The 23460-nt window shown below is 39.4% G+C and overlaps 1 protein-coding gene across 2 annotated transcripts; it reads right to left on the minus strand.

The window, feature by feature from the left end:
• Window positions 1–1573: 1573 nt before the first annotated feature.
• Window positions 1574–20838, minus strand: LGI1 (leucine rich glioma inactivated 1). 2 transcript variants are annotated; one of them, XM_048506056.1, is made up of 8 exons: window positions 20356–20838; window positions 19910–19981; window positions 9332–9403; window positions 9161–9232; window positions 5393–5464; window positions 4396–4565; window positions 2843–3007; window positions 1574–2758 (listed from the first exon to the last, which is right to left on the minus strand). In XM_048506056.1, the coding sequence occupies exons 1-8, from the start codon at window positions 20544–20546 to the stop codon at window positions 1941–1943; spliced, it is 1632 nt and encodes a 543-aa protein (XP_048362013.1). In that variant the 5' UTR covers window positions 20547–20838; the 3' UTR covers window positions 1574–1940. The 2 variants fall into 2 exon arrangements, with proteins under 2 accessions (XP_048362013.1, XP_048362014.1); XM_048506057.1 differs by having other exon boundaries at window positions 20347–20455.
• Between the last annotated feature and the right edge of the window lie 2622 nt (window positions 20839–23460).

Here is a 23460-nt window from a genome sequence, read left to right on the forward strand (position 1 = left end):
GGAGGGAGCCAAGCAATGATGAAATGCCATTGAGTCTTTCCTCCAATGCTGTCATTTCCTCCAGAGAACTTATCTGTGGACCCTTCCGCACATGCAAAATAATGCACTTTCAATCTGCTTTCACAATTGTTTGAAAGTGGATTTTGCTATTCCGCACAGTAAAATCCAGCATCAAAGTGCATTGAAAGTGAATTGAAAGTGCATTATTCTGCATGTGCGGAAGGGACCTCTGTAAACAGGAGATCAGTTGTAATTTTGGGAGAACTCCAGACCCCACCTGGAAACAATGCTACTGTCACCTTAAACTTTTTTTCCCAGCATGGCTATTCAAGCTATTATTACAACTGAAATATAAAGGACAAAATCCAACAGGAAGTTCTTCTGTGAAAATCACAAAAAAGAATAGGATCTATACAAAAGCAATTACTCATTTCTATGGACTTTTGTCAATACTGAAGAAATTTCTGCTAGCTTGTGCTCAAAGGTTCATGTATTTAGTGTGGTATGTATTTGGTAACTTAAAAAGTGTACATAAAATAATGTAACACTATAGGCACTCTGAGGGTTGCTAGTATATAATAAAATATAATAAGAATGGCTGTTGGGTGTATAGTATGATGTCACTTGCAGGATAACCCAGGAGCTATGTCACTTCTCTCTAGGAATTGTCAGAAACTCAATTGTAAAATCTCAGTGTTGACCTAAGTGCAGTTTTTCATGGAAGTGAAATCAGCCCTCTGTAGGAATTATTAGAACATTATGCTTTTACCATAGAACATCCAGTGTTTCCTGGAGAAGTGTGACATCATGGTTTTCCTGGAAATTATGCTGTCTCTGATGGCCATCCCATGTCTCTGTCCCCTGGTCTCCCACTGGTTGCCCAGCCCGACCTAGCAATGCTAAAAATGCCAGACATTTGGGGCACTACAGTCTAATTAGAACTCAATGCATGTCATTTGCTCCTCAAAAGCAGTCATATAGCAGTACTAATCAGGTTTGGGGCACTAGCAAAGGGTTTATCCCCTGCTACTGTTTCCCTGATCAAAAATGCTTCCCTAGATGCTTTAAGCCCTGAAATTGGGATTGCTAGCTCTGGGACAGAATCTGGAGATTTGGGGAGTAGAGCCTGAAGTGGGTGGAATTTGGGGAGTGGAAGGACCTTCGCAGGGTATAATGCCTAGAGTCCACTTTTCAAAGTAGCTATATTATCCAGGGGAACTGATCTCTGTAATCTGGATACCAGCTGTAATACTGGGAGATCTCTAGTTACCACTTGGAGGTCAGCAGCACTACCAGATATAGTGCACATATTTTTCTCTACTAGGACTTAGAATCTTTATAATGGGGTAAAGAAATATAAACACAACGGTGTAGTTCTGTATCTTACTCTCATCACATGTAGTAGGAGGACAGGACTTCTGAGTGGAAAAATGCATTGTGTGCATGAGGCAATTAAAATGTGTAGCAGTCCTCTTTAGTGGCACACAGTGTTTGGTTCCATTGCTAACAGGAAAGTACTGGACTGGAAGAGCAGTATATGCAAATAGAAATGTCATTGACAAGTAACACTATATGAAATATGAAAGAAAATGTAAACATTTTATTTGGCAGTTGTCTTCAAATAGGTGAATAATGGAAAATTACATCTTAGTGTTTGTTTCCCCACCTAAAAGAGATGCAGTTTCACGAACTTTTTACACAGTGGTTGCAAAGGACAGTGAACAACTGAATTTGTCTTTCTTTAAAAATGCAAGTTCCCAACAGCACTAGACGTGACATTTAAGGATGGAGTTACTTGTAGTACTTTATTTTAGTAATCTTGACTGTTAAAGGCATTTGCAGACTGGAAGTAAAGAGAATCATCATCATGCAGTTAGTTCTGTAGGTCCGTGTTACCACAGGAGGAAGTCTTGCCACAGATTCCACACTGTGCATGCGTGTCACGCACTTAGGTCAACTATAATATGTTTATAAATCACCGTATTCCCTTTAAAGCTCGAAGCAAAGAGAAAATCTTGTTTATCGACAAACACATGTGTGAAAGATCTTGGTGCCTGTATGTTTAATTCTTGAAATTTCCCAAATTTGGCCTTTCCTGCCTCCCAGAAATAAACTTGTGTAAAAGAATAATCACTTCCAAGGATGGCATATTGATAATTTTTTATCCGAAGTGGCTGAAATACCATCGACCCTCGTGAAGGCATCCTTTGTAAATCCAGAAATTTCGAACCTCCCCACTTCATTACTTTGGAATCACCAATGAATCTAGTTAAGCATGCATAGATATCTTCTTTTACCATGAAGTGCTTTACGGCATAAACATCCTCCATATCTGGTATAGCTGTTGGTTCAGCAAATTTGCCCGTTCCTTTGTTCCATTGATATATGACAGGATGCTGAGAGCTACTTGACAAGATCAAATGAGGCTTGCCAGCGATTTCCAGGTACTCCACATCTGTATCTCTGTACCACTCATGCAAAGACTGATCGGAATAAAACCCATTTCCATTCCATTTGTAAACAGTGGTGATACCAGCTTTTGAACTGTCTGCAATGATAAAGTATTGATCTTTTGCAACGCTGAATGTTTCAATGTCATTCGGCTTTCTGATTTTGAGAATCTCAATATCCTGAATTTTTATAAATTTATTTGTGTGAATGTCTCTTTTGTATATATGGGAGCCACCAAACAGCTGGGCAACGATGATGTACAGCTGATTCTCAAAAATTACAGGCTTGCAGACAACCACAGAAGTTCCTGTATAAAGAAAGATAAAACAGGGCACCAGCATATGGATTTTAGACAGGTATCATGATGCTCAAAAGCATGATTTATTCATACCTGTAATGTTGTCAAAATTCCTAAACATCCCTTCCACATGGTCCCACTGAAGAAAGATGCATTTTCCAGTAAAAGGCTGAGCAATAACAACATATTCATCATCCATGTATGAGAACGCCTCCACTGATAGGGACTGATATGGCAGTTTTCGGAAAACAACAAATTCTGTAAAAGTGCACATCAAAAGATGACATTCATTCCTTTTTATACAAAGCTATTCGTAAGACAAGAATGGCTTTCTAACATGCATGTTCTGGTGAACTAGTCAGTGGTTAGGAAGTGTCAAATCTTTCGCTTAAAACAAATAGCAGGTTTACGCAGCCTGGTTGCATAACTAGCTCCCAATCTTTGAAGCAGAACTTTGTTAGTTCATATCATGATTGTAGCACAGTAAAAGTTGATTGATGGTAAAAGATGAGGTGAAAACGGTGGAATTTTCTACATTTAGTACTTCAAAAAGCAGAAGAAAATGCTATCACCTCCAACCACAAGGCTACAAACAATTCACTCACTTCTGACCAATAAAGTCTCACATGGTGCAAACTGAAAAGCATAAAGCATTCAAAGAAACAAATGCATGTATATGAGGAAAGAAAGTTCTGTTACAAAACATAACTCAGTCATGGCCTAGTCATAGATTACCTATCTGAAATAACTTACAACTACAACTAGGGTTGCCAGGTAGAGAATGGCAGTGGATAGGGAAATGGTGTTTCAGGGCATCATCAAAATAGTGTTGACATCACTTGTGGGTATAACCTGGAAGTGACAATAGGTAAGCCTATGAATCACAGGACAGTCTGTAGTTTTTCCACTGGCGATTCATAGAGCTACCGATTTTCTGCATGAGCCATTGAAACGGCTGCACAGCGGCATACATGATGCCAGTGGAGCCCCGGAACTGTTTGCACACTTCCGTGCAAGCGGCCCCTGAGCAGCTGTGGCCTGTGGAGGCGCCTTCACACAGAGGCACCTCTGTTTTGTTTGTAAACTTACCTTCCCTTCCCTTTGCAGCTCCACAGGGATGAGGGGGCATGCCCCTGTGGCTATGGCAACGCCTCCTTGGTGGTCAGAGGTGTGGCCAGGGAGTGGTATGTCAGCTCTGTCTCAAGTCCCCGCGGAGCTGTAATGCTGGAGGAGGGAAGGTAAGTTTAAAAACAAAAAGAACGTTCTGAAAAGTGGCACCTCACACCCGGTGCCATTAGGGATCTCTGCCAATGGACTACAACTCAGCTTTGCTATTCTAATTATCTACTATACAATGTTTAAAAGGAATCTTGTACTATGTATCATGGAAGACAGCAGCAAGGGAATCTCTACTGGAATGAATGCTAGTTGTGTGCAACCAGTATTTGATGGAGTATTTTGACTACAACTTTAAACAAAACCTGTCACCATCTGAGCAACAGTTACACGGTCAGTCATGAAAGAATTTTGCCAAACCTTGACTTGACTAAACATTCTTTTTCCAGGCAGCTTGCAGATGTGGGGTTTATATTTAAAAATATGCCACAGTTAGTAAACAAATAAAAAGAAGCACTCCAAAGACTTACTTGTAATAATGCAATCAAATTCGTTTGGAGAAAGGTTGTTGATTTTACGCTTTTTGTGCTCAGGTGGACTTTCACAATAAACATCTTCTACTGTTGTGTTTGTTCTGCTCACCCATTCCACTAACCATTTCAACCTGCAGTCACAGCTGAATGCATTTCCTCTAAGGTCTCTAGTGGGGAAAGGTGGTTATTTGCTGGAGCAATGCAACTGTTTTCAAAATATTAATTGCCATTTTTAAAGAGTTCATGGGAAATGTCTTTTGAAATGGCTTTGTCACCTTTTCACTCATAATCCTTCACAACTAGGGCAACAGTTCAGCCAATATGAATGACATAAAGTCCTAGTGCTTTCAGTGGGAGAGATTCATGGATATACTTAACTCTGCCAATAACAAACTTTGCACATTTTATTTCCTTTGAGTCTTCTTGTAGATTCTAGTAAATATATGTTGTACTCAGCAAGCATAGGTGTATTCCTGGCTGCCACTGAAAATTACTTCTCTCCAGCCAGAGATTGTGTGAAGGGACTGCCTTGTGAATGTGGGGTGGTGATGGTGACTGCCACCCTAATATATTCCTTTGAATATATACCTTGTCTTGCTCTCTGCTGCAACAATGGCTGCTATTGTGAGGGCAACATCATATTGCACAGTCTGTCCCATTTGAGGACTTTTAATAACCAGTGTGTACTGGACTACGTAAACACCCCATGGATCTTGTCAAAATATATGTTGAGGGTCCTCAGAAATTCTTGCTATTTTGTGAGAAAGGACATATTCTAAGAAATTATAATATTAAAGAGTATCTAGCAAGTGCTTAAATTCAAGTTGACAATAGACGATAGTGGTAACAATAACGACAGTTTTAATGGGCAAGAATTAAAACAGTCACCTCATGGCCACACAGATCTGTATTGAGTAGGGGATACTAATTATATACTAAGCAATGATCTCCCCCTTTTTGAATTCATGGTGTTAAAATTATGATGCTTTCTTACACATTTGTTAATGAGTCCAAGCCTTTGAATATGTCTTTGGGGAGGGTTTGGAGATTATTGTTTGCCAGACTCCTGTAAAACAAGAAGTTTTATTAGTAATGTTAGATCATCTTTTCCTTCACGCCCAGTCAGATGGATGGAACATTTTTTTTGGTGAACATTGAAGACATCTGGCACAGTGAATTTTCAAAGGATGATTTTTCAGAATTCGTCATTTACTACAACCACTGTGTTCATGGATCATTGTTAAGGAATTGCATACACACTTCTTGCTGTTCTGGCCTCCAATATAATTACCGAGAATGTGAGAACAGCCATTATCTTGGCAGAATTTTAAGATGATCAATCCTGACAGGTGACAATATATGCCATGTTTCTTTTTTTGTGAATAATTGCAATGTTTCATGTTGTACATAAATGTACAAATAATTTTTTTGTTTTTTGTATGTGTGTGTGTTAAAATGTCAGAGTAGACTTTTAAAAAACCAACCTAGAAATAAATGGCCATTATTATTGGAAGTTTCAAATCCTTCTGTGCTATGATGAATGGCCACACTCTAATTACAAGAATGCAAAATATTATTGTTGGGATAATTTTACTCTTCTATAAAGTTTCATTTGAAAGAAAGTAATATCGGTTCTTTATATGAAGCCAAGATCATCACCAGCCAACATTTCACAGAAAATGTTAATAGATATCATTTTCACAACTCTATCTGATGTACTTTACAAAATTAAGTTGTCTGTTTCATTCTCAGGGGAAGGACTAGTCTGCCACTATAGTCAGCATCAAAAATGGGTGTATATGAAAATATAGTTCTTGGATAAAACAAGATTAAAATACCTAGCATTCCTCTTCTGTAACTTTCTTTCTGAAATGTCCATTGTCTGCATAGTTATTTCTGTTTGTAATGTTAAATCCAGAAGAAATAGCATCTTGTCCAATAAAAACTACCTTTGGGGCATGCATTGGCACATTCAAATATGGAGAAAGCAAACTTATTGTGAGAAAAAATATTTATAACAATTAACATGGTATAAATTAAATATGATTTATGACCATGTAGAAAAGTAGTCATATTTTGTATTGTCGAAGGCTTTCACAGCCGGATTCAACTGGTTCTGGTGGGTTTTCTGGGCTGTGTGACTGTAACCCCTGTGTCAGAATGGGATGACCCAGAAAGGGGTGGAGTCTGAAAAGAAGCTGAATGCTGCAGAACTCATGAGGTTGGAGGGAGCAAGGCTACCAGGCTGGGACCCTGATTGATTTTATTAAGCCCTTAACACCTTGTTTAAGGTAACTGCAATGTTGTGGGGAACTAGTGGAAGGTTTAGCTTGCTATATTTTAAAATGTTAGAATTTATTGTTTCAGGGTTTTTTGTGTATAAATGGTGAGAGTTTTCTGGGAACCTTCATCATCTTGAATCTCGCTCACCCGCTCTCCTCTGAAGTCTTCAAACCAAACCACTCCAGCAAAGCAGCAAGAATTGGACTTGGCAATATCAGTAGACTGTAAATATAAGGGACTTTGAAATGCAAACCTGAAATAGGACCTTGAATTGTAAATGTTAAATGTTGATGTTTAATGTTATTTGTAAAGAGAAGTAAACTGTTTTGTTTAAATTTTGTCTCTTTTGCAACTCCTTCCAAGTAATTCTGCCCCACAGTTCACAAGCTGAGGTTACAAATTGGCTTCAACGTGCAAGGCAGTACTTGGAAGGAGTTGGCAAAAGAAATCCAAATTTAAACAAAACAGTTTACTTCTCTTTACAAATAACATTAAACATCAACATTTAACATTTACAATTCAAGGTCCTGTTCAGGTTTGCATTTCAAGTCCTTATATTTATAGCCCACTGATATTGCCAAGTCCAATTTCTTCTTTTGTTGGTGTGGTTGGTTTTAAAGACTTCCTTAGAGGCTTGGTGAACGGGATTCAAGATGATGAAGGTTCCCAGAAAACTCTCACCATTTACATACACAAAACCCCTGAAACAATAAATTTCTAACATTTAAAATATAGCAAAAAATAAATAAACTCCCTTCCCACTAGTTCCCCACAATACTGTAGTTACCTTAAACAAGGTGTTAAGGGCTTAATAAAAATCAATCAAGGGTCCCAGCCTGGTAGCCCTTCCTGTTCCCTCCAACCCCAAGGGAGTTCTGCAGCATTCAGCTTCTTTTCAGACTCCACCCCTTTCTGGGTCATCCCATTCTGACACAGGGGTTACATGACCACGGCCACACAGCCTGGAAAACCCACTAGAACCCAGTCATATTTTGATTTGAAAAGGTCATGAACAAAGGTTAGTACTTCTCTCCTTAGGAGCCAACCACCACAATCCCAAGTCAATGCATTAAATATTTTCATGTACATTTACTTTGTCCTGCAATATCCATTTCAGCAGTGAAAACCTATGGAATTTTTAAAACTATGTTTTCATTGAGTAACTGAAATGAAAATGGCAGACAAATAATTGGCACAAATGTGCATGTGCATGGTATTTTTCTTGTTTTCATTTTAAAAAGGTCTTTGTTGTGTTTCTGACTAGCCCTTTTTATTTTTACTATTCTGTCCATTTTATTCAACTCATCCCTTCTCCCTCTTTCCCCCTATCCACTTACTGTGCTATCTAGTGCTGATACTTCTGCTGACCAAGTCAGAGAGTCTTACTGACCTCCCTTACTCAGGACCTTGAGTATTGCTTGCGATGCATGAGGGTTTGTGGTTGGGTGAAAAATGGAAAACAAAGTCTCCAGGTGCTGACAATATTTCCCAGTGTGTGCCAATGCCCAGAGCCCTCAACATATCAGAAAAAGATTGTGAGGCTCTGGGAGAGTTGGGGAAGAAAGATTCACTAACCACTAGCCCATTCTTGTTTCCTGCCTGAGTGCCTGGCATTACAACCTTTCCTGCCCACCCAGTCAATGGGAGGAAGGGGAAGCTTCCATGTAATTACATTATTTTCCTTATTTTCCTCTGCCTTCCCTTTGACTTCCATGATCTCAAAAACAAAAAAATATGGATATTAACTAACAGGACACTCCCAAGCAGAGTTATACCCTGTTAACTCCACTGATGTCAATGAGTATAACTCTATTTAAGGTTACATTGTAATATTACTGAATATCAACTTCAGTTTGATAACAACATTAATGACAAACTGTTTTGTCTTTAATTAATGCATATCTGGATGCATATCCCTACTATTTTATAGTGCATCTGCTTTTCTAAATTGCAACCAATATAATGCAATAAGTGATCATTTCTTCAGTTCACTGACTAAAAACACACGATGCACAAAAATTAATGCTTGTACACTCAAGGTATGCCCAAGGGCAGGGATGTAGCTACTGGAATTTTGGTCACTTTCAATGGTAAGCCCTGCATCATATCACAAATTAATTTAGAAACATCTTTAAATTTCAAAACCAATTTGCCCCAAATTTGGTTGCAATAAGATAGCTGCATAGTTCTTTGGAGTTAGACTAATGATATTGACATTACTCATGAACCAGTGTTTTAATTATGAAGTGCTACATTAAACCACTGACTGTTTAATTGCATAACCAGTTGTGAATGGTAAGGTAAATAATTAACCAAAAAGCCTTTAATTAGTTGACAGCTTCAAAACAAAAATGTTATTCATGGTGTATTTCTAAACAAAAATATACCCTTCTTAGCCTGTTGATTAATTCTGCTTATGACTGTGATGCCGGATACTTATGTAAACATGCCAGGCAACAAAATGATGAAATTTACTTACAGATGAATTAAAGATTTCAGTCCTCGGAATGAGGTGTTTGAAAGTGACTTGATATTGTTGTTCTCTATGAACCTGTAATGGGTCATAAATGCAGTTGGATCAAAGCAATGTCTATATCTCAGACACTCAATATGCTACAGGATTCTTTGATCATTAACTTTTCCCACTCACAGATATTCTAGATGAGGAAGGCCCATGAAAGCATCACTGCTAATGACATCAAAGGTATTTGCTGTGAATAACCTGCATACAGAAATACAAAAGAAAATATAATTAATGATGGCATTCTCATAGAGCAGCTCAGAATCCCCACATTGACTCTGACTATATTAAGGGGGAAAAAAAGTTATGTCGAAATGGGTATAGGCTACATAAGAACCAACTACATATATACTACATAAGAACTAACCAAGGAAAAGACTGTGATACAAAAGCACCTTAGGTCAACTAGTAAGTTGACATATGACCTATGGGGAAATGTTCACAAGTACAGTAACTTAAAAATATATAACAATTCAATTTCAAACAACGGAGTTCCATGGTGATTTCTAAGTGGCCTACTAAGTCTTAGTGAGTTGGTTTCTCACTAGGGTGAACAAATTGGTGTTATATACGCATTCCAGCAAGTACAGCCTTACTCTGATTGTAATTTTCGTTCATGAAAATGTATAGAATCCAATCTGTTTCAGAAATTCATTATGCCTCTGAAGCCACATGGCTTCCTGTCCAGACAAATTTCCTAACCTACCCCTCAATGGTGGCAGATCTGTGCACATGCCTTCATTAAAGTAAATAAAGAAGCTCAAATGCTTTGTGTCTACTTCTGAGTCAACGTCATACAACCAATAGTATTTTAAACGTTTTTCAGTACTACTGATAACCTGCTGATGTTATGTCATCTGTCTCCATGATTATTTGGGACCTTCTTTACCTCATTATAGTGAGTTTTATTTATTTATTTAAAACATTTCCATGCTACCTTTCTGCCCAATTCAAGGTTTCCAAAGCAATAAACATTAAAACATTAATAAGCATTGAAAATACCAATATATAAACATATCTAAAACAATTGAAAACAAAATATATAAAAACACACAAAACAGAGAACAGTTCTGGTGAGAGTTAGTGAGGCAAATGAAGAAGTTTCAGTTCAGTTATTAATTGAGATATGCTTCAAAGGATGGAAATTAAATTAGAACACCCCGAAAATCAAAATAATTATTAGATCGAATAATTATTAGATCGAAATAAAATAAATAAATAAATAAATAAATAAAAAGAGTTGCTATGCAAACTACAATAAGAAAGATAAGGTCAGTAAAGGTGTAGCCTGACAAAGTTTAGAACTGGCAGAACACAAGGAATATTTTGTACTGTTCAACCTGCTAAAAACCCAGTTTAAACACTGCTTTTCTTTATTTTTTCCTGGTGTTTAACAGACAGGTATTTAGAAGTGTGATTTAAATTCAAATATTACAATTTATATTTATTTATTTAATTCATATTCTGCCCCTTTTCAATGCAGTTAGGCTCAGGGTGGCAAACAATAATATATATTCCACACTCACATATATACAATTTTGAAAACTAATACATATCAATATAAATTAAAGCCACTCAATACTTAAAAATTAAAAAGGGCATTCTAACAATCAGGTTTCCCCATACATTTTTTGGATCCCCTAGGGAAATCACCTCCTATGGGTGGAGGAGGTGTCAACAACAGGAGAGGTATTCCAATAGAATCCAGCAGGGGAGGCCAATTGATCACTGTCTTCAACTGAAGGGTCTACAGAAAGTCAAGGCATATTATTTGCAGTTTTTCTTCCTGCCTGTCTCAATGGGATTTCTAGATTTAAAAATGGGAGTATATTATATGGACTCATATTTAATGAAGAGGAATTTTAATCTGTTGGATTATGCATTTTCATGGCTTGATCTCTATTACCTGGAGAGCATCCAGTTTGCTATGACTGGTATCCTATCTTACTACTAATAATAATGTATTATTGTCCTTTTTCAAAAAATAAGAATGAAGCGATATGTAGCTTCACCCCATTTGCCTGCCAAACAACCTAGCTAGGAGCTGATTCTCTTTTTCCACTCATCTGGAATCTTCTCTTGTTCTCTTCTCTATCCCAGTATTTTAGCAAGAACAGGACAACCTGTTTCAGTTTCTTCCCATTAGTTTCTGAGAATTTATTCCAGTTTAATCTATTGTTGAAGGCTTTCATGGCCCCGATCAACTGGTAGTTTTGGGATTCCTGGGCTGTGTGGCCACGGGGTAGTAGTTTTGCTCCTAATATTTTCCCACACCTATGGCTGGCATCTTCAGAGGCACATCATGGAGAGAAGCTCATCTTACCGTGACATGCCTCTGAAAATGCTTTATGTAGATGCAGGTGAAATGTTAGGAGGAAAGACTACCAAACCACAGCCACACACCTGGAAAAAAAAAAAAAAAAAAAAAAAAAAAAAAAAAGACCCCAAACAGTCAAGGTTGAAGTTCACCTAGCACAGGGTTAGGAACCTCGCGGCTCTTTCCAGGATGTCAGCCAGGAATAACAGGTCCACAATTCCCATCAGCCTCTATCAGCATGGCCAATTGGCCATGCTGGTAGGGGCTGATGGGAATTGTAGTTCCTGAACATCTGGAGAGCCGCAGGTTCCCTACCCCTGCTCTAGCATAACTCTCAGTTACTCTATGGTTCTAGCAGAATAAGTCAGTATGCTGTGGCCTCTATTTATCAAAGAACGCTTTCACACACGCTTAATAATACACTTTTAGCGATCATTTGCAAGTGGATTTTGATGTTTCACACAGTAAAATCCAGTGACAAAGTATACTGAAAGTAGATTGACATGCATTATTCAGCATGTGTGAAAATGCCCAAAGGCTCACCAACAGCTACTAGCATCTGTGATGGAATTCTTGATGTTCTGAGGATGAAGATGGACAACATTTTACAGTTTTTTAAAAAATTCTTTGGAAGGAAGTTCTTTTTCCTCTGTCCTTTTAAAAATGTACAGTCTCTTGACAGTGGAATAAATGAATGAATGTATACATAAAAATACACAGAGGATACAGTGGATCGAAATTATGCAATATGTATGGGATTGATTCCTATAATACACTCTTATTGAAGAATCCCCTAGAAACAATTCTGATTTTTTTCCCCCCACAGACAGAGAACAGAATGAGAAAAATTCAATTTGGGACAAAAAAAATCAGATTTGGGACGAAGAAGGCAATATAGCAAGTAAAACATATGGACATGACTGGTTTTCCAATATGAATTATTTCTATGTATTGAGATTTTTGGAGGTCTGACTCAGATTTTTTAAATTCAAAGATACTGGCTGAAATTCAAAAAATAAATGCTCATGAACTCAAGCAATTCTGCATTTGCTCATCATTCGTTCCATCACCTGTTCAAATAATATATACTTGTTTAGCCTTGGGAGCCAAACCTGAAGACTTCCCATAGTTCAGGATGGGTGGCACAAAGGGATGCTATTTGAGCAGACGAACCTGCAAAGTCCCACTACACAAATGGTGCTTTGAATCCTGGACACTGATTCTAAACTATATTGGGTGGAAAAGTGTAGCCTCATTGCAAACATGGATTGTGGACTGGATTAGGGCATTTTCAGCCAGATAATTACAAACTGTTTAGACTGGGAAATGACATACGAAAGAAACAGAGCGCTCTAATAGTAAGGTGAGGTGTTGCAGAGGTAGTGAGGGGTTATATGCAATGACTAACCTAATAATATCAGTCATACTTCGTGGAAAGTCTATCAACATAACCATCACTCAAGTTTATGCCTCAGCTACAGATACTGATGAGGAAGAAATTGATCACATACCAAACAAAGTATGATGATCATCTTAGGTGATCAGAACACAAAAATAGAAAGCAAAGGAGAATCAAATAATGTTGGCAGATTTGGGCTAGGAGCTTGAAATGAAACAGGAGAGCAACTCAGAATTCTGTGAAGATAACTAGTTATTAATTGTAAACATGTTTTAGGCAACCGAACAGATGACTGTATACATGAATATAACCAGATGACCAATACAGGAGTGTAATAGATTACTTAATTAGAAGATGGAGAAGCTCTATTCACTCTGTCAAACAAGACTAGTCAGGTAGTTGTTAATATTGAATTGTTAATATTGAAAGTTAGAAAAAAGCTGAAGAACAACATTAAAACATTCATAGTGCCAAAATACAATCGAAGCAACATTGCTGAAGAGTTTAAAGACTATGTAAAGAAAAGATTTGCATTACTGAGTCCAAATGACTTGGACACAAAAAAGAATTATAGGTTGAAACCAGAGATAATATCAAGGAAGAATATGCAAAGACTATCCCTGTAGACAAAAGGAAAGAAAATCCCCAATGGATGAATGAGAAAACACGTAAATTACTAAAGGCAGATGCAAAGCAAAAGTAAAAGGTGACACAAATCGAATCAAAAGTCTAAATACAGCGTTTCAGTGATTTGCACAAAAAGATTAGGCTTGGTGATTCAGTAAACTCAAATCACAGACACACACATCCTGCAAAAAAAAAAAAGCCATATCAGCTTTTTTTTTTAGGGGGGGGGGTTGTTTTACCAATTTAAAAAAACAGATAATCAAATCAAACCAAATGTAATGAGTCCAGTCAGGTCAGCAATATAAATATAATACATACAATTGAAAGCACATAACCACTACATAGAGTTTAAACATTCATCAAGCTAAATACAGAGTTTGATGAGTATCAAAACAACCATGATAAAATAAAGATGACTCTTTATGATGAAACACTTGCCCATTTATTTGTCATGAGACTGCACTTTTTAATGCAAATGAACAGAATCTTGACACAGAATAGGAGATATTAGGGTTTTTGTGTTCAAGCAAAAATTGGTCAAAAAAGATCTGTATCAGTCGAATGAGTCTGAGCAAACCAAATTAACAGGGAAGGAATTAGATGGTTCCTATAAAATTCTCAATGGAGAAGCATACATGTGATTGAATGCAACTCAAGTGAAACCTTCCAGATAGTAACAGCCGAGGGAAAGGCATCAAAATGCCAGTGGGGACAATTCCTGCACCCCTCCCCATTTCTCAAGCCCCCTAAGGCTTGGGAAATGGCAGGGGGAGCAGACTGAAAAATTTCAGGTTTGGGTTTTTTAACCTAAACAAAGTAAATGGACAAGGGCTTTATTTGGCTTTGCTGAAAACTTATGGGTTAAAAAAAAACCTTGAAATTTACTGGTAAGTTTTATTGGTGCTCATGCCTAGTAGAGATAAAAGAAATATTATAATAACCAGTGTAAAGAAATACAACAACAACAAAGGAATAAGAATTGATGTGTTCAACAAGATCCAAGAAATCAAAGGAAAATTTACAGCATGATTAGGCGTGCTGAACGATCAACAACTGAACAGGACAAAATAAAGAAAAGATGGGTACAATACACTGAAGAGCTGTATGGAAGAGATGAAAGGATGACAGCTTCCTTCCTCGAATCTTTTAAAGAACCACCAAATGTTTTAGAAAGTGAAGTGAAAATTGCACTTAGAGCAATTGAGAGAAACAAATCACCAGGAGTATATAGGATATCAATAGAGGTATTCCAAACTGTCAAAATCTTAACAAGGATATGCCAACAAATATGGAAAACAAAAAAATGGCCCCGACTGGAAATGGCCAATTTACATTCCAATTTTGAAAAAAAGAAGATGCCAAAGACCACAGCAACCATTGGACTATCACGATAATTTCTCAAATAAGGGAAACTCAAAATTTTACAATTCCTGTTGAACAGGAAATGCCAGATGTTCAAGTTGTATTCCGAAAAGGAAAAGGAACTAGATATCATATTGCAAATTTATATAGGTTACTGGAGCAAACAAGAGAGTTTCAGAAGAAAATCAGTGAGCACTGGTGGAAGGAACATTAATAATTTGAGATATGCAGATGACACCACAGTACTGGCAGAAAATAGTGAAGACCCTTCCACACATGCAGAATAATGAACTTTCAACTCACTTTCAATAGCTGGATTTTACTGTGCAGAATAGCATAATCCACTTTTACAATTGTGGAAGTAGACTGCAAGTGCATTATTCTGCATGTGCAGAACGGGCCTTGAAATGACTACTGATGAAGTTACAGTAGAAAATGTCAAAGCAAGACACATGTGAACTTCAAAAGATACAACTAATGACTACTGGGGAATTACACAAGTCCAAGGTTGATGATGAAGACATTGAAATTGTTAAAGATTTTCTATTTACTCCATTATCAATCTAAAGGGAGACTAAAACCAAAACATCAGACAGAGATTGAGACTGAGGAGGGCGGCCATGAAGGAGTCAGAAAAGATTCTTAAGTGTAAGGATGTGTCACTGACAATCAAGATAACTTACAGTATTCCTCATTACTATGTGTGGATATGACAGTTGGACAAGACAGCTGAAAGGAAGAGAGTAGGTTAATTTGGATGAGAATATTATGGAAAGCATGGACCATGAAAAAGACAAATAATTGGGTTCTTGATCAAATCAAGCTCCCTAGGAGCGAAAATGACCAAACTGAAGCTACTGTACTTGGTCATGTTATGAGAAGGCAAGAGTCACTGGAAAAATAATGCCAGGAAAAGTTGAAGGTAGCAAGAAAAAAGGAAGACCCAACATGAGATGGAGTGTCTCAATCAAGGAAGCCCAGCTCTCAGTTTGCAAGGTCTTAGCATCGCTGTCAATGATAGGATGTTTTAGAGGTCATTAATTCATATGGACATCATAAATTGAAAGCAACTTGACAGCACTTAACATACACACATGAAACTGCTTTCCACAATGACCCCAACATTTGCTCACTCCAAAAGTTGCTTTGACATGGCTGCCAGAGTAAGGTTGCCAACATTGGGTTTAGAAATTCCTGGAGATTTGGGGGTGGGGGGGAGCCTGTAGAGCAGTGGTCTTCAAACTATGGCCCTCCAGATGTTCATAGACTACAATTCCCATGAGCCCTACCACTTGGCCATGCTGGCAGGGGCTGATGGGAATGGTAGTCCATGAACATCTGGAGGGCCATAGTTTGAAGACCCCTGCTATAGAGGATGAGACATCAGCAGGATATAGTGCCATAGAGTTCAATCTCCAAAGCAGCCATTTTCTCCAGGGAAACTGATCTCTGTGAGGTGGAGATGTGTTGCAATTCTGGGAGATCTCTAGGCCTAGCCAAGAGGTTGGTAACCCTATGTCAGAGGTCTGGATTAAAATATCCAGTTTCCTAACAAAGCAGAGCTTCCTGAAACTTTCAGGAATTTCTTGGATTATTCAGTAGTACAACTACTGGAGTGCCTCAAGGAGCACACTGATTAAAGGCCTTTTGTCTGAAGCCTCCAGAGCTCCCTTAGAACCTTAACCATGAGTAAATGACTCGGGCTTGCTGGATGACAAGCTGCAATCCCAGAGTCCTCTCCACAACACAGCCTTCTTAAGTAATTTAGTCACAAGCCCAGAAATGTCATCTAGCCACTAGTTCAATTAACCAGTTGGGTTGTCATCCAATTGGCATGGCAACATTTGGACCTCCTCTTCCACCCTAAATCTTCCCTGTCTACATTCACCAGAAATTCAGACATACTAACAGGAAATAAATCCCGCACCATCGACCCTAAATCCTGCACAAGCCAATAATAAACATTCCAAAGTAAGTCTAGTAACTTCAAAACCTATAAACAGAGAACATCAGCCCCTCCAACTTTGTGGTTGGTTTTTTACTCAGATGTTCATCTTGGCAGCTAGACCTTCTACCATCTTTGTTGAAAGCACTGAACCTCCTCTTCTTTAATTTTTGTCCACCACAGGATTCCCAACTCTGTAATTAGCTTTGGTTTTGGACCTTTGTCCACCCCAAGAATCTCATCTCAGGTACTGTTGCCAGAACAAAGCTGGCAACCAGTGGGAGACTAACCAGTCGGATGGGGGACCTTGCCGGTAATATAGTGATGCCACTTGCAATGTGATGAGGTAATTTCTGATGAAACCGGAAGTGACAGCATTGTGTTACTGGCATTTAACACTAACATTTAACTAAAATTCTATGGTTTACCAAACAGTTTGGGCCAAATGCTTCTGGATTATCAGCAATGTGTTGATGTCATTTCTGGTTGTTACAGAAGTGATATTATCGCCTCACCAGTAACACTGATCAACCCTCATTTTTAACCCCTTGTTTTTCTGCCATTACCAGGTTGCATGGCTGCGGGAATGGAAAGCAGAGGCTGGGTGGCAACCCTAATCGTCAATCAGCTTTTCTTTCTCCTTCCCTCAACCACATTCCATTGGACTTTTCTAATCAGATATGGCAATGCATGATTTTCCTTTCTGCCTTCGCTGCCCCAGATTTCTACCCCTCTCCTCAATTAGGCAGCATAGCTGGGACTGCATCACTGTACTGCAGTATAGTTTTGTGCTTTTGAACTCTCTTGCATTTCATTTTCTAGCTCTCTGTGTGGTGTTAGAAAGGTGCAGTTCCAAATAATTACCCTAGGATGTTTCTACATGTGTGGAGGGTGCACTGCACATGACCGGCCTGACACAGGGACTGGATTAGGAAAGGCTGGATCATTAAAAGCAAATGTGTTGCGCGGACACCTGTTCTCTGGTAGGTGGTACAGTGACATGGTGTGTAGATGGTCCTGGAGGGCATTCCTGAACATTCCTTAGAATTCTTCCAGCTGTAAGATTATAAGTGTCATTTGTTTTCTGTTTGGAGATCCAAACTGCATCCTGCAAACTATACAGACCATCTCATGGCACGTTTCTGACACTCCTTGCTATTGTGTAACTTTCCCTACCTCTGTCTCTATGTGATTCTTGAGATATAGGCTTTAAATCTGCATTTTGAATATAAAGGGTGTTTTCTGGCAATCATCCACTTGTCTCTTGGGAAGACATAACAAGCCAATTATGTACAGATTACCAAGAAAAGCTAGAGTTTCAAGGCATCTTATCTGAAAAGGACTGGCACCTGTTTCCTTCAACCAATAATCTAGCTTTTGAAAAGATCAAAGCACCTCAGACTCCACATGCTACAGAATATTAATCACTACCAAGGAAGTCTTGGGCATTAACTCTAGAAACACTGAGTGGTGGGAAAATCAAATGCCATTACTCTGCGTTATTTCAGCATGCCAGTTATTGCAATTGTCTCCAAGTCAAAAATCTGTGCTTCTCAGGCTGCAGACCTAAACAGTCTCACTAGAGTGTGTGTTTCATTGACCTCAATAGGACTTACTTCTGAGTAAGCATGCTTCAGCTTGCACTGCAAGTTTGCAAAGGGGGAGTGTGAAATTTCACTACTTCATTAGCATGCTTCATTAGGTGCTTCATTACTACTTCATTAGCATGCTGTCATTGGGTGCTGTCAGTGAAGGAAACATGACCTGTGGCTGAGACGGGCAGCCTTGTGTGTTCTGTGCATTGTGTGGCCAGGTGGCAGAGCAAGTGTTTTGTCACAGCTAAGTAGCTGTGCTTATGACCCTCTTCTCCCTTTCTGGCACCTCCCCAAAGAGGAATACAAAAAAAAAGCAGCTGCCTCTTTTTCCCTCAGTACAAATGATGTGTATAGATTTTGTCCCTTTTGTAATATGCCTTTACTCTGAGAAAGCTTGTGTGGGATAATGTGTACAGGGACATCATAAAGGTTTCCATGGTAACTATATTTATTCATTTGTCCTGGATTCAAAACGTTACTCTCTGTGCATGCTGTCTTCTCAGCTCCTATATGAGAGAAGAGTAGTGGTCACAGCACCAACTATGAAGGCATCAAAATTTGAACCAAAGAGATTTAATGTTTCCACAGAACTGAATGCTTAAGATTCAAACCAAATCAAGGCCACCTCATGGTGAATGCACAACATCAAACCACCTCATGATGAATACTCTACAATCATGCCTCATATCTCATCTTCTTGATTGAAAAAAGAGTTCACATATTTCTTGACAGTATTCTGGAAAAAAATGTTTGTGGATCATGCATTTCTATAGTACTGTCATAGGCTTTCAATTGCCATCTGAATCAAAACATGCTCTTTGGGTTATGCCTTAATGCATAAAACAATTAACCAACTCCAATTTTTGAATTGGAGGTCACTGGTCACTGTCTTAGCAGAGAAGGAAGTATGGGTCTAACCCAAGCATGGAAACATCAAACTTCTACCCAGATCAACAACATGTTTAGCCCATGGGGCCATCCCACTGAAATCCAGAACCTCATTCTGAAAGGAACCTGTCTATTCAGTCAACAACAGAGCTGAGATATCAATAGCCATAAGTGCTGAATTCCGTAAGTGTAGAAAAAGCTTTGTCCTGGCCATGTTTATTCTCAAGTGTTTCTAGTACCATTCATGTGATTCAACATATCAGAGAGCTCCCATAACCAGGAGCAAACTTCATCATGTAGCTTAGCCAAATACTATTGCTATACAAACATCTTGTAAATAATAATAGTTGTGTGATAATTAACAGACACAAAAGAACTGAACACTGTTAAAAATAACCAGTTAAGTAAGACACACTTTTAATTTTCTTTACTAGGAAGACTAGATGCATTTTGTTATATAATAGATCTGCACTCATCTATTTCTTACATAAAGTGTTAAAATCAATATTACTATGGTGCTTTTCAGATACACATGAGTTTTGCAACAAATAATCATGATATAAATCTTTCTCACAGAAGTTGAAGAGATGGTGACAAGACAAAACTCCTTTCTTGGATTTTAGTAAAAGCAGATCTCACAAAGGATCTGAAAAACAAACAAGCGAACAGATTTTCTATTAATGCAATCTCATGGAACAGTCAGTTACCACGCTGTTTGGCATCTCAAAAGACCTTTCCTTCAGCGTAGTCACTATAAACTGCAACATAAACACATATATACTGGATTTTACAAGTTTCACATCGTTCTGGGGGGTGAGGGGAGATAACAGGTAAAAGAGAGGTAATCTCTGCATTTAAACATACGACATATAATATCTCCCCCCCCCCGCCCCCCGCTTGCTGGTTTTAAAAGCTCGAAGTATTCACTACTGCAGGCATCATTTATCCTGTACTGAACCCCACACACATGCTTGCTTTTTTAAAATATAAATTAAAGAACCAAACGCTTACAGCCCTTACAGTGAGGTAACGTCAGGAGGAATGTTGCGCGGAATAGATTTGGCATTTTCACATAAAGCATTATCTTTGGAACAGGTACACGAAGCAGGACATGTTGTCTTTCCTGGTCTGCTCCCTTCAGTCAGCAACAGTACCGATAAAAGGCATAGGAAAGAAGAAATTCTTCTCAAGGGGTTGCAGGCATTTCCCATTCTTTTGATCCACTCTGGTTCCAGCCAGTTGAAAGAATATCCCAAAACATGAACAGGTCTTTTTTTTCCCCCCTTCTTGTCTTTATTCAGTCGTTGGATGTCCTTCTGTAAAACCAAGCAATCTTACTCCAGCTTTTCCTGCTTTCCAGACCTTTTCCCCTTCTTGCCTCTTTCCCTCTGAATGTGTTTTTGTAGCTAGAACCTGCAGTTGATCTGTATGTTTCTATTCACTCATCAGACACCAGACTGCCCAAAGAAGGGACCTGCGAGGTGCTGGAAGACAGGGAGGGGGGAAAAGAGAGGGGGGGAAAGACTCCAACTGACCGTGGGGGGGGGGGAGGGAGGATTTGCATCAATGCTAAAAAGGAAAAAAAAACCCTTAAGCACAGCACAGCCTCTGAGATCTCAAAGTGACGCAACTGAGAAAACACACAGCTTTCTCTTTTTTTTTCTTAGGGAGGCCCTCTTCTTGTTACCAAAAATAGTACAACCTTATGCTTTAGCTGGTGGGTGGGTGCGCGGGTGTGAGGGGGAGAGTGCCTATGTTGAGGGAGAGATCGGTCATCTTTTGCTGAATCTCTCCACCCCTGTAAAAGCATCGGGAATGACAAGTGACAGCAGGAGGCAGCCACTCTTTGCTGGGAAAGGAGATTGAGAGAAACCATCCAGAGCATCACTGCAAAAAAAAAAAAAGCATGGGGGGGGGAGGGAGGGGATTTAGCTTATGTGTGGCCTTTGCTTGCATTGCCCAGGCTTGTGTCACTGCAAAACAAACAGGCACACATGGAGCCTATTACTGAGAACGCCTACAACTGTCCTTTGTAAAGAAAATGCTATTTTTCTTCAAGGCAGGGAAATGCAGCCAAGGGCTTTTATCACCCTTGTATCTCTGCGCGGTTAGTGTGACACAGCCAGACCTTGGAATCAACTACGTTAACACAGAATGCATTATCAAAACCTGTTTAATTAGCATGGTGGTGTGCCATTCTTAGAAAGAGATCATGGTGTAGGACTTGTTGATGTAAGAGTTCACCCTTGAACCTTGAAGCAATACACAAACTCTGTATTGTTGATCAGTAGCGTTTATTGATAGGCATCAAAGCATCCAGCTTGACAAAGCCAGTTCTGGCAAACCTGGCTTTTGCTACCTTTTATTCCTATGTTAGTCCCCCCTCCTATTTTCCCAACAAATGTGAGAAAGAGTTAGTTTGGAGCTAAGGCATAAGAACATAAGGGGCTTTCCGCACAGCAGAGCTGACCTAGGTTCGACTCGTGTCTGCGGAAATCGTTACCTGAGCTCGACTCTTCTGTTATTCTGCACAGCAGCCGGGTTGTCTCTCCGGACCCGTGTTCAGAGGGCAGGGTTACCTCCTCGCATCTTTCGCTCCTCATTCCCAATTGGCTGCCATTCTATGGCAGGAAACGTGTGTGTGCGTCCCTTTTTTTCATTTTGCCACATAGGAGCTACGTTGCGACAACGTCACAAAGCGCCGATTTCCCACCTGCATTTTCGCAAGCCTTCTCTGTCGGAGCAGAACGAGCAGAGCTGAGCCGTTGCTTCGTGCATGAGAAGGGTTTTTTATGAAGGTGCGCTTTTCGCCACCACGAGTCTCCTGTTCTGCGCATGGCCAAAATAGTGCACTGTGATTGGCTGGCTGGAAGAGTTGAGGGGAGGGAGATCCCACACTGTGCCGGCTTCGGCTTGAGTGCAACCCGGGTTCAGCAAAAAGTCGTACCTCCCAGTCGAGCTCAAAAATTTGACGGTGAGAGGGGGGGAGCACAGGCAGACACGAGTCGAACTCTACGGCTGTGCGGAGTACCCGGGTCGAACCTACATCAAACTAAGGTCGAATCCTACAGTGTAGAAGGCCTCTAAAGAAAGAACCTGCTGGATTAGACCAGAGTCCATCTAGTCCAGCACTCTGCTACTCGTAGTGGCCCACCAGGTGCCTTTGGGAGCTCACATACAGGATGTGAAAGCAATGGCCTTCTGCTGCTGCTGCTGCTCCTGAGCACCTGTCTGCTAAGGTATTTGCAATCTCAGATCAAGGAGGATCAAGATTGGTAGCCATAGATTGACTTCTCCTCCATAAATCTGTCCAAGCCCTTTTTATAGCTATCCAGGTTAGTGGCCATCACCACCTCCTGCGACAGCATATTCCAAACACCAATCATATGTTGCCTGAAGAAATGTTTCCTTTTATTAGTCCTAATTCTTCCCCCCCAGCATTTTCAATGTATGCCCCTTGGTTCTAGTATTGTGAGAAAGAGAGAAAAAATTCTCTCTGTCAACATTTTCTTCCCCATGCATAATTTTATAGACTTCAAGCATATCCCCCCTCAGACGTCTCTTCTCCAAACTAAAGAGTCCCAAACACTCCAAACTAAAGAGTCCCAATCAAACACTGCAGCCTCTCCTCATAAGGAAGGTGCTCCAATCCCTCAATCATCCTCATTGCCCTGTTCTGCACTTTTTCTATCTCTTCAATATCCTTTTTGAGATGTGGCAACCAGAACTGAATACAGTACTCCAAGTGCGGTCGCACCACTGCTTTATATGAGGGCATGACAATCTTTGCAGTTTATTATCAATTCCTTTCCTAATTATCCCCAGCATAGAGTTGACATTCCATGGGACTATCAATTTAGATGCCCAAATCCCTTGGTCTGTGACTGATAGAACTGTCATCAGTGCTATCAGTGCCCTAAGCGCCCCAAGGTCGGCGATAGAAAGAGATAGAGAGCCACCTGGCATCCTGCACCCTCAAGATAACAGAAACAATCCTGGTTCTCATGAGACCAAAGTGTCAGGGGAAAGCTTAATTATCTACTATGTCAAGGCATAAAGTAAAAATCTACTATGTGAAGGCATAAAGTAAAAATCAAGGAAAAAATGCCCCAGAATGGCAGAATA

Source organism: Sphaerodactylus townsendi, linkage group LG08 (genome assembly GCF_021028975.2).
Source record: "Sphaerodactylus townsendi isolate TG3544 linkage group LG08, MPM_Stown_v2.3, whole genome shotgun sequence".
Classification (NCBI taxonomy): domain Eukaryota; kingdom Metazoa; phylum Chordata; class Lepidosauria; order Squamata; family Sphaerodactylidae; genus Sphaerodactylus; species Sphaerodactylus townsendi.

Bases quoted from the DNA above. Each gene is read 5' to 3' on its own strand.
- LGI1 (XM_048506056.1), bottom strand. From the start codon at position 20,546: ATGGGAAATGCCTGCAACCCCTTGAGAAGAATTTCTTCTTTCCTATGC. The intron at 19,982-20,355 runs GTAAGGGCTGTA...TTTGTTTTTCAG, and splicing joins CCTCCTGACGTTACCTCACT to ATCCTTTGTGAGATCTGCTT. The intron at 4,566-5,392 runs GTAAGAAAGCAT...TTTCCCCACTAG, and splicing joins TTGGACTCATTAACAAATGT to AGACCTTAGAGGAAATGCAT.